Raw genomic sequence first — 12,097 nt, 5'->3', positions numbered from 1 at the left:
CATGCACTATGCAAACCTAAAGTGATGATGACTTTAATAAACTAAATTAAGTGAACTATGGAACCAGTATCTCATCTTCCTTTAGTATATCTCATCTCAAACGTCAAGTAAGTCACTTTTTTTCTGCGGTACCAAAGGAAGTAAGCAATGCCCTCAACATCTTACTTAAACAAACATGATGCGATTAGCTCAAGAGAAACTATGCCACGATGAAGCTTTCCATTCGTTGTTCTAGTCCGTACCCGGATCTTGTGGGGTTGAGGTTGTACTGCATGCACGGTGGAGGGGCGCAACGGCCAAGAGAACGAGCAGAACGCCAAGCCGAATTCATACCTTAAGGATGGTACGCGCGAAGAGATGGGATCGCCCGCCGCGGTCGCCGCCGATTCAGCCGGCGCAGATCCGGCCTTCTTCTTCTTCGGTGACGGCGTGGGGGCTGGGGTTTGTTGGGTGGAGGACGAGGACGATGAATTTATTCCTCTCGCCGGGCAGGTCGAGGACGGAGAAGGTCAGGAGCGGCGAGCGGCGACGAATAGATCGGAGGAAGATTCTGAACTGGATCGAGTAGACATGGATCTGGTCCTCAGGTGATCGGTTCAAGAAAAGATATTTCCCCCTGGACCATTATGCCCTTATCGCAATTAACATATTAAATTTAATCAATTAAAATTCCCCGCAAGATCTGACGGCTAATAAAAATCAGATGTGATCAGACATGTAAATACTGCTAAGTACTCCGAGTACTAACCCAATCACCGTAAAACACCTCATATACTAAAGATGCAAATGAATCAGTAGGCAGGATTGGACGAGTAGTGCGTGGTGAGCGGAACAAGATTGAGTGCATGCACTATGGTCTCAAATTTTTTGAATCACTAAGTGGTATAGATCTTTAATCTGAGAATAAGTGCATGTGAGCAAGAACAAAAAAATCATTCGACTAGGAAATCATCATGAATTATGTGTGGATTCAAATAAAAAGAGAGGGTGGACATGTGGCGACCTGAATGGTAGGCCGCTCCAGGAGCGGCAAGCAGAATCGCCGGCGATAGGTCGGAGTAGATCGACGCCGGCGAGTAGAACAGCAGGTGAGAGAGATGGGGAGGATTCGCTGGATGAGAGCTTCAGGATAGGGATGAGCAGGGGTGTGGAGACTGGGGCGGATAGAGGAGGAGCTTGCCATCTCCTATCTGATACTTCCAAGCGAGGATGAAGAAGATAAGGCAATGGGAGGCAGCCGTCCGTTCAGCAGCAAACGTCTGAGCCGTAGCCCAACATTCGGTGTCCCCGTCTAAGCCGGCGTTGTGGGTATGACGACCGTTACATTGAAAGCAACCGCTGGGTGGGCCACGACGTGGAAAAAAGCGGCGCATACTTGACCATATATGGACTGAAATACATGCAGCGACGGGGATCTCGGGAAAAGCTGACGGCTATGATATCGAGTCCATCTGAGCTCGAGCTCATAATAGGACTTTCGTATTACCTTCGCCAACCTTAATTTTGACTAAGTTGTCAAAAACCATTCGAGCCTCTTTGTCATTAGTCACGGGAATTTCTTGCAGCGGCCTCTCTGGACCGGTTCGTGTTAATCATTCTCAGCGTACCAGGAGCGCCAATGCTTGCAGATGAAGATTCTTAACCCCGAGGCCACCGAAGCAAGTTGGTTTGCATATGGTACTCCAACCCACAAGGCATTGTCTGCCGTTATCTTTTCCCTTTGCCGCCAAAAAGAACGAGCCCATCCAGGTATCTAGCTCCTCAAAAACCCAAGCGTGTGCATTTGAGACCATCAGTTGCGACTACCGATTTTGACCAGAACAAGTCTTCCCCAGGCGCTGAATCAACCCTCGCTACCAAGCTGGAACAAAATTGATTTGCTTGGTCTAGCATCGGTTGCCACTCTGCTTTGGTGAGCTGACTGATGGCAAGCTGTCGAGATATTTGTAAGGGAATTCACCCATCTTGCATTGTAAAATGTCTACCACCCTAAGTTGATCCTCAAACCCCGTCTGATTAGAATTGCGGAGGGCTTAGTGTAGTTAACGCAGAGCCCAGAGGCCTCACCAAAAGCTTGCAGCACCTCCCTCACAAAGCTCAGATCCATGTTCAAAGGCCAGACTAACAGAGCAACGCCATCAGCATAGATTGACAGCCGCTACATCGATGCTATCCCGGTAAATGAGTTGATTACCCGCTCATCGACAGGCTTGGTTAGAATTTCACACTTACATTCTAACAAATCATCTGGAATTAAACTCTAAAAAAATACTAACTCATCTCAATAGATATTTAAAAAAAGTCAAACCCTATCGACTTTGACCATTTTTACAGAGAAAAAACAGCAGCATTTTGAAATACCATATCCAGATCAAATTAATATTGTCAGATTCATCATGAAATGTTTCTACTTTTAATGTGGCTATGAGATTCCATGGGTGTTAGAATCATTACTATTTAATCTAGATTGTTGACTCTAGTGCAAGTGGGAGACTGAAGGAAATATGCCCTAGAGGCAATAATAAAGTTGTTATTTATATTTCCTTATATCATGATAAATGTTTATTATTCATGCTAGAATTGTATTAACCAGAAATTAGTACATGTGTGAATACATAGACAAAACAGAGCGTCCCTAGTATGCCTCTACTTGACTAGCTCATTCATCAAAGATGGTTAAGTTTCCTGACCACGGATATGTGTTGTCATTTGATGAATGAGATCACATCATTAGAGAATGTTGTGATGGACAAGACCCATCTGTTAGCTTAGCATAATGATCATTAAGTTTTATTGCTATTGCTTTCTTCATGACTTATACATATTCCTCTGATTATGAGATTATGCAACTCCCAAATACCCGAGGAACACCTTGTGTGCTATCAAACGTCACAACGTAACTGGGTGATTATAAAGATGCTCTACATGTGTCTCCGAAGGTGTTTTTTTGGGTTGGCATAGATCGAGATTAGGATTTGTCACTCCGAATATCGGAGAGGTATCTCTGGACCCTCTCGGTAATGCACATCACTATAAGCCTTGCAAGCAATGTGACTAATGAGTTAGTTATGGAATGATGCATTATGGAACGAGTAAAGAGACTTGCCAGTAATGAGATTGAACTAGGTATGAAGATACCGACGATCGAATATCGGGCAAGTAACATACCGACGACAAAGGGAATGACGTATGTTGTTATGCGGTTTGACCGATAAAGATCTTCGTAGAATATATAGAAACCAATATGAGCATCCAGGTTCTGCTATTGGTTATTGACCGGAGATGTGTCTCGGTCATGTGTACATAGTTCTCGAACCCGTAGGGTCCGCACGCTTAACGTTCGATGACGATTTGTATTATGAGTTATGTGTTTTGGTGATCGAAGTTTGTTCAGAGTCTCGGATGAGATCACGGACATGACGAGGAGTCTCGAAATGGTCGAGAGGTAAAGATTGATATATTGGAAGGTTATATACGGACACCGGAATGGTTCCGAAAAGATTCGATGATTTTTCGGAGTACTAGGAGGTTACCGGAACCCTCCGGAAAAGTTAATGGGCCTCATGGGCCATAGTGGAGAGAGGGAGGCAGGCCACAAGAGGTGGCGCCTCCCCCCATGGCCAATACGAATTGGACAAGGGGTAGGGCGTGGCGCCCCTTTCCTTCTCCCTCTCCCCCTCTTTCCTCTTTCCCCTCTCCGTTGGAAGGAAGGGGGGAGCCGACTAGGACTAGGAGTCCTAGTGGGACTCCCCCCACTTGGCGCGCCCCTAGGGCCGGCTACAACCTCCTCCCCTCCTTTATATACGGGGGCGGGGGGCACCCCAAAGGCACAACAATTGTTCTCTTAGCCGTGTGCGGTGCCCCCTTCCACAGTTTACTCCTCCGGTCATAGCGTCGTAGTGCTTAGGCGAAGCGCTGCGCGGATCACATCACCATCACCGTCACCACGCCGTCGTGCTGACGGAACTCTCCCTCGACCCTCTGCTGGATCAAGAGTCTGAGGGACGTTATCGAGCTGAACGTGTGCTGAACTCGGAGGTGCCGTACGTTCGGCACTAGATCGGTTGGATCGTGAAGACGTTCGACTACATCAACCGCGTTAACCTAACGCTTCCGCTTTCGGTCTACGAGGGTATGTAGACACACTCTCCCCCGCTCGTTGCTATGCATCTCCTAGATAGATCTTACGTGAGCGTAGATTTTTTTTTGAAATTGCATGCTACATTCCCCAACATTAAAATGTAATGAAAGTGTAAAGAATTAAAGATATCTATTGTTAAGATTTGCGGTGGCGATATTAATTTGCTAAATCGACTAACGGGATGTTTTTGATTTTTGTGAGAATTTCTAGCATACGTCCTCATTGTTACTCACATAGTACTTTAAATATATAATAGAGTTGTGGTAGTTGCAACTCACTACCTATTTTTCTTGCACGTGCAAGTCATTCACATGATTAAGCACATGCAAGTCCTTCGCATTTAATTTTCCAACAAATGCAAAGCCTCCACATCAGCAAGAACATGCAAACCCTCCACATCATCCTTTTTTTTACATTTTTAGCAACAATCATTTTAGTATTTTCTTTTAATTCCCGCCACCAATGCGCGACGTATTATCTAGTTCTAATAAAAGTTGAGCTAAATAATAGCGATCACACTAATTTACACATTTTAGCGGGGCCTACGAACCATCTCTCCCGAGCCTTCAATTCACTAGTTGTTAGTCCAACCCTGGTGTCCAATTTGACTCTTTCTCATTTCGCTCCTTCCTCTTTCTCATTGCACAAAGTCATTGATCGTCCGTACGAAGCTCCTCACCTCTTTCTCTTTCTCATGCCCTCCTTCTCCCTCACCCCTTATCATTTTTCTCATCTGAGCAACAAAAAAGTTCACTCCTGAAAGGATCATTTTTTGTGGGGGATTTGCCCCCTAAGACCTAACTAATATGATTAGTATAGTTTGCCAGATCGATCTACACAACATCATCATTTTGCAGATCATATATTATGATGTCTAAACATTAACTTTGCAAATCATGGATTATAATGCTCTGAACGAGCATAGATGAACTCAAGAAAGTACTCATAATTTTTACACACACAAAACACTATTTCATCTCAATATAAATTAAATTATATACATTTGTCACAACATATAACATGTGATATCAGAAAAATTTGATCTGCATCAACTTCAAATCACACCAAAACTTATTACGCAGACCATGTTTGATGTCCAAATCCTTCTACTTCGTTAATCTCCATCAACCTCAGAATTTCACCGAGTCTCTGGAAGATATGCGTCGCCATGATAACACATGATAATAGGCTACAAATCAAGTCAAAATTGCAGTATATTGATACCTCGACTCACAAATGCAACGCTCCATGAGCTCCGTGACATTATATACATCGCCAAATTTATGATGTGTACCCATGCAACCTCACGGTGTGACATCGACACTTTGACCACGACGACCAAAACTATTACTTTTTCTGCGTCGTATGATGGAAAGACAAAAACAACAGTGACAATATGGGGGCAAAGATGAGCTGCGACGTTCAGTGCGGAGGTATGTCTAAAAGACTATACAGTGCATAGGGAAATATTAAAAATTACATTATACTAAACTCTTTTATTTTATTTAAGCCATTGGTTGGTATTTCATTTTTCCTTATATCGTCAAAATTACAACATATAATGGTCCTAGATATTACGATATATTAAATTCAATATACAATTTTGATACACTGATTATAAATACACATGCGTTAGGTTAACGACATTTTGTGAGGGAGTTTGTTTGCGACAGTGCTTGCTAAAAATTTCTTTTATTCGAATGCACCCCATAAAATCAAAGAGAGAAAGCCCAAGTCTCTAGATTAATTGCTAACGTTTATGTCTTCACATATACTTTATTATATTTAAATGTATTGTAAATAGCTATATAGTAGCATATTTAACAAAGATGTTGATAGATACTTCTAGGGGGTATATAGGTGATTAAACCTAGGTATAACTAAATATAAAACTCTAGAATATATGAGATTCCTACATGTTGTTTGTCTTACAATCACTAGCATTACCAGTTTATGTGTTCATTCATAGTAAACTAGCATGATTAATGGCATTATAAATATGCAGATCATATATTATAGTGTCTCTAAATTGCTCCGAGTCTGCAAACCATACATTAGAAATGTTGTATTGAGCTTATGTCTAATGAAGAAATACTCATAGTTTTATACACAAAATGCATCATTTGTTTTTAATTAATAGCCGTGTACATGCAATGCACATTGATATTAGGTATGATATTAATTGTACATTGTTATTGTGTATAATATTAATTACATGTTAGTTAAGATTCTACCAAAGACGTTATCGTAATATGATATTACTTGCGTGCTAAAACGTGATTGGTGCTCAACATTGGGGTGATTAGATCGATGTGATTTGACAATTGAGATTGTTCTGATCTAGTAGGCTAACCCATGATTTATGTAGCATTTTGATTGTTAATGTGACCGTGCACAAAAACAAAATTTTATTTGGTAAACACTTATTGATTTTGCAAAGAAACCATAATTCTATTTGGTAAGACAACACGAAGTTGAACAGTTGATGCGGTTCTTGTGAAACACATGGGGAAAAGGGAATTAATCCAATCTATAAAGGAAACCGAATAAAAAACCAAATAGAACGAGCCAATTTAGGAGATAAACTAGGCGAGAAAAGCACACAAAGATCGATGCATTAGAAGGAGGAACATAAAATAAAATGAGTGGGGAGGATGGCATGACAGAGCACCGCCCATGAGCAAACTCCGAGACACAACAACACATGCGGACGAGCTAGATATCCCCACGATGTGATACTAGAGGAAACACAATCAACGAGTGTCATTGACCGTAAAACTCCGCAGCAAAAGGGCGTGATACTGGACAATGCAGTACGCGAGACCGCCAATAAGCCACGAGCCTTAATTTGACTAGCTGCCATTCCGCCCTTGAAGTCCAACTCAATGGCATATAAGCCAAGATCATCATCCATGTACTGTGTCAAACAACCAACGACATATCTCATTGCTAATTCTTTTCTAAGGAAAAGTATATACTCAACTAATGTCAAAAAACCAAAAGGAGAAAACACAACATGGCCTTAAAACAAAGGGTTCGCTCCCGAAAACTTACTACCGAGCGTTCGCTATCAACATCGTCCCAAGAAAAAAAAAAACACCTCCTCATATCTTATGTGGGCCGGGCCGTCCACACCACCAAAAGCGTTCACGGGCGGCCCACATGGCAGGTGAAAGGCCCAAACCGAACACCTGAAGGGGAGGGAAGTGGATGAGGCATCGAGGCAGTGTAATCCTCAGCAGCAGCAGCAGGAAAAAGAATGGCCGCGCCGCAGCAGGTCCGCGCCGTGCCCCTGGCGCGCGCGCTCCGCCTCCGCACGCGCGCCTCCGCCGCCGCCCCGCCGGAGACGTCCCGCCGCGCGCTCCTAGGCCTCACGGAGCCCGAGCTCCGCCAGCTCGCCGTCGACCTCGGCCAGGTAACCAAGAGACCAGAGCCCGCCCAAAGGCGCCGCCTTTTCCCCCCTCTTACCTTCCCTGCGCTTTACCGGCTCACTCACGCGCGCCGCCGTGTCTGCGCAGCAAAGCTACCGGGGCAAGCAGCTGCACGACCTCGTCTACAAGAACAGGGCCAAGCAGGTCGAGGAGTTCGCCTATGGTGAGTGCCCGCCGGGCCATGCGCACCACCTGTTTGTTGTTTTGCCTCGGCCGCTCTTGTCCTGACCGCGCTCTGGCCGTTTGTTCGTCGTGCAGTGCCGAAGGTGTTCCGGGAGGCGCTGGTTGGCGCGGGATGGAAAGTCGGCCGGTCGCCGGTGCATCACGCCGTCACGGCCACCGATGGCACCACCAAGGTAGGTTAAAGCATTGTGAAATCGAAGACAGAGTCGTGTGCTTAGTAAACTGGAGTGGCTCGTGACTATCTTTGTCCCATGGTCCTTCCTTGCAGATACTTCTCAAGCTGGAGGACAACAGACTGGTGGAGACGGTGGGGATCCCTGTTGACGACAGGGGCACGCCTAGGCTAACCGCCTGTGTTTCGTCGCAGGTGCTTTGGATCCGGTGCCGTTTGATGCTATTGCTGGTTCGACTAGCTCAGTGTTGTTGACAAGATCGATGGTGCTTATGCAGGTTGGCTGCCCCTTGCGTTGCTCGTTCTGTGCCACTGGGAAGGGAGGGTTTGCGAGGAACCTTAAGGGGCACGAGATTGTTGAGCAGGTCCTTCCTCTCTCCCAGCAACCTGTGCTTGTCGCTGCTTTGTAGTGAAAGATCATTGCAAATAAGCTGAACCCGTGTTCTTTTCTGTTCCGGTGTGAATTGGTGTTCTGGCGTTGCAGGTCTTGGCCATAGAGGAGTCGTTCAAACACAGGGTGACAAATGTAGTGTTCATGGGGATGGGTGAGCCCATGCTGAATCTCAAAGCAGTTCTGGAGGCTCACCAATGCTTGAATAAGGTATGTTGAATTGGCAAGTCACCAAGTCATGCGTTCCCTTGAGCTCAGTTAATTTTCATGACACATTGGGCCATGAATTACTTTGTGTGTGCTAAATAAGAAGATGTTTGATATGTGTCCTGTCATTCAACATGAATATACTATTTTCAGGAACTAAAGATTGGGCAAAGGATGATGACAATCTCAACAGTAGGTGTTCCCAACACGATAAGTAAGCTAGCATCTCACAAGCTTCAGTCGACACTGGCAGTCAGGTACGATGTCAAAATATTCCAAACATGGGTTCTTAGCATCAATAATAGACAATGTGGCCTTGGTTTATGCTTACTACTCCCTCCGTCCCAAAATAACTGTCGCTGATTTAGTACAAAGCTAGTACAACTTTGTACATCAATGACATTTATTTTTGGACGGAGTGAGTACTTACAAAACTCACTTAATACTCTGTATTCCTTGTAAGAACCTGCCCCTTTTTGACATTGTCCAAACCCTGAGCTTAGTTGAAAGAAACTGTATATTACAAACGGCATTTGCTTCTATAATTTGTTTTCTGACTATTTTGCTGTATCCGTATCAGCCTGCATGCCCCAAATCAGAGGTTGCGTGAAACAATTGTTCCAAGTGCAAAGGCATATCCTCTGGAAGCACTAATGGATGACTGCAAGAATTATTTTCTCGAAACTGGACGCAGGGTCTCCTTCGAGTACACCCTACTAGGTAATCTAGCTATGCTTTCACACTGAATGATCCATCTATGTGATGGGGATGGATCTTCAAAATTGCATTATGATTTCAGCCATTGTCACCTGACATGATTGAACTGTTCCATTTCCCTCAGCTGGGATTAATGATGAAAAGGCACACGCTGAAGAACTTGCAGCGCTGCTGCATGCATGTGGAGGTGGTTATCACGTGAACCTGATTCCCTATAACCCGGTAGAAGGCTCTGAGTACAAGAGGCCTTACAGAAAAGCGGTATGTTATGTATCCCAGTTTTAGTCACAATGCCTATTATGGAATTTGTTTTGGGTTTGAGATTGTTGGTACTTGTGTTGGTAATTTTGCACAGATTCAAGCGTTTGTTGATGCGCTGGAATCTCGGAAGATCACAGTCAGCGTTCGACAGACCCGTGGGCTTGACGCTAATGCGGCTTGTGGGCAGCTCAGGAATGAGTTCCAGAAGAATCCTCTGCTTGAATCGTCACCACCCTCTGAGCCCAACCAACTGCTGGAGTCGTCTACGCCCTCAGAGTCCAGCCTCGTTCCTGCTTAGTGCAGGAAATCTACCTCAATTATGAGAAATCGAGATTGTTGTGAATTTCTGGATTCTAAAGTTCACACAGGCCCTGAATTGCTCTGCTCATACATAGATCACCGGCTTATAAGTTATAAAGCTGATTAGGATGCAGCCTTCTGTGGCCTTCGGTGTGAGAGGCTCCTGTTCAGTTCAGATTTGAAGGATTTTCTTTGAGATATGAAGTGTTCTGCGTGAAGTTAGGATATGTATTTGATACAAGTTATGTATATGGGTAGAGAATTTTGGAACAAATAGCATGTATGGTATTGAAGCTGCCAAATCTTATTCCATTAATGTCTGAATTTCAATATAACCATCCTCCAAAATTTTAAAATAAATTCAAATGAATTTAACAAACAAATTATCAGGTACAAGAATATCATTGAAAAAAATTACAAAGTTCTGTTCAAGTATGAAAGTTCTGAAATGAAACTGTGATATGAAGTGTTACTATAAAATATTTGTATTCGATACAAATAATCTGTTTCTTTAGATCAAACGAGCATCCAGGCCCCCATTATCAACTAAGAAAATAGTGTTTTTCAGAAGACGAAGCAATAACATCATATGCCCCCAAGACATACTTCCTGCCTACATAAGGGATGCTAAGCAAAAAGAAAGAGAAACTTTAACTAGGGGAGATACAGACCCTCTCACACCCAGCAACTACCCTCTACAGAAGCATCACACACTCCTGGACTAAACTGCGATAAGAGACTACTTTATATATTACAGAACATGTAAACAGGAAACAGTGAAATCATGTAGCAAAGTTCAAAATCACTTCACTGGTAGGCACATATCTGACTGTAGGCCCCCAGCCATGCCCTCTCTTGAAGATTTCACTCGTCAGTTGAGCAAGTCTTCTAGACACCATGAGCAGCCTTTTTTTGCTATCCTCTTTTCTGTGGAGAAGTCCACGAATCCAGCAGAGAACATAAAGAAAATACTCCTAAAATTAGTAGGATCATTAGGAAGTACACTTTGAAAACAAGATTTGTTATTGTTTTCCAGATTCTCCATAAAAGTCCAGCAACACCTATAGAAATTATAGCCCTATCCTTGCCAGTGTAGCTAGGCAACCAATTCTGGTATAAATCAAGAAAATATTTTGGGGTTTTGGAGTTCTGCAAAGCAGTCACAATAACATTCCATAAAAACCTAGCTAGTGAACGAGAAAGAACAAGTGATCAATGCTCTCTTCAATGTCATGAAACTCACATTTCCTACTTCCTGTCCACCTTTGTTACTCAAGTTGTCTTTGGTCAAAAAACTATTTTTAGTAACAAGTTAGGAAAAGGCTTTAAATTTTAAAGACATTTTCATCCTCCACAACAACTTGTAGGGGAAGACAACATGTCTAGCAATGATGTATTGAATATTAATAAAGCGACTTTAGCGAGAAAGTACCCAAGGTTGTGAGTAGCCACTTAGCCTTGTCAATTTCTTCAGTGAGAAGAACCTGACCACAAATATCCAACATGCCATTCCACATAGCTAAGGTATGCCCGTACATGCATCTCCTATATCTAATACAATCGAAGTCCTTGTTAAACACCTTAGACTGTCACATGCTCGCAAAAGGTATGATCGTAAAATCGAGGGAAAAGAACTCAAAGCGGTTTATCCTTATCCAAATATCCTTCCAGTATCTAGTCTTACGACCATCACCCAAAACCCTCCCACAACAACTATATATATTACCTCCATGAGACCATTCAAGAAGTGAGAGTTGGCAAGAGACGCTTCACATTGAGTCAAAGTGATGTTTTTTCCTCAAGCACTTTGCTCGAATCATCACTACTAGGGAAAAGCCTATACACAGAACTTTAGCAGTAGCGCATGTTAAAAAAGGGCGCTACTGCTAGACAGCAGTAGCGCGCGCTAAATAACCGTGCTGCAGATACATATATAGCAGTAGCACGTCCCGTTGTAAAAGCACTACTACAAAAATTCCCACCACTAAGGCGATCGGCTACTATGGCTACACATAGTAGTAGCGCTCTTTTAGAAACAGCGCTGCCGCTAATTTTTGTTGTAGCAGCGCGTTTATGTGTAAGGCGCTACTGCTAACGAAAATAAAATAAAATGAAAAACAAGTAGAAAAGTAAATGAAAATGAAAAAAATAAAAAAGGAGAAAGGAAAAAATAAAATGTAAAGAAAAATAAATGGAAATAGGGGAAAAAAGGAAAAGTAGTAGCGCGTTTTAGGAAACGCGTTGTAGCTAACTTAGCTATAGCGCGTTTTCAGGAACACGCTACCGTTACGTTT

General features: G+C 43.2%; 1 protein-coding gene across 1 annotated transcript; it reads left to right on the top strand.

Annotated features, from left to right (window-relative positions):
• Nucleotides 1-7,350: 7,350 nt before the first annotated feature.
• Nucleotides 7,351-10,115, top strand: LOC123063699 (probable dual-specificity RNA methyltransferase RlmN). The gene is made up of 10 exons (XM_044487597.1): nt 7,351-7,556; nt 7,660-7,735; nt 7,831-7,928; nt 8,024-8,122; nt 8,206-8,292; nt 8,412-8,528; nt 8,679-8,782; nt 9,106-9,245; nt 9,367-9,503; nt 9,598-10,115. The coding sequence occupies exons 1-10, from the start codon at nt 7,401-7,403 to the stop codon at nt 9,799-9,801; spliced, it is 1,218 nt and encodes a 405-aa protein (XP_044343532.1). The 5' UTR covers nt 7,351-7,400; the 3' UTR covers nt 9,802-10,115.
• The last annotated feature ends 1,982 nt before the right edge of the window (nt 10,116-12,097 follow it).

Source organism: Triticum aestivum, chromosome 3A (assembly GCF_018294505.1).
Source record: "Triticum aestivum cultivar Chinese Spring chromosome 3A, IWGSC CS RefSeq v2.1, whole genome shotgun sequence".
Classification (NCBI taxonomy): domain Eukaryota; kingdom Viridiplantae; phylum Streptophyta; class Magnoliopsida; order Poales; family Poaceae; genus Triticum; species Triticum aestivum.
Note: the sequence above shows the minus strand (reverse complement) of the source record. Positions and strands in the feature narration are given on the sequence as shown.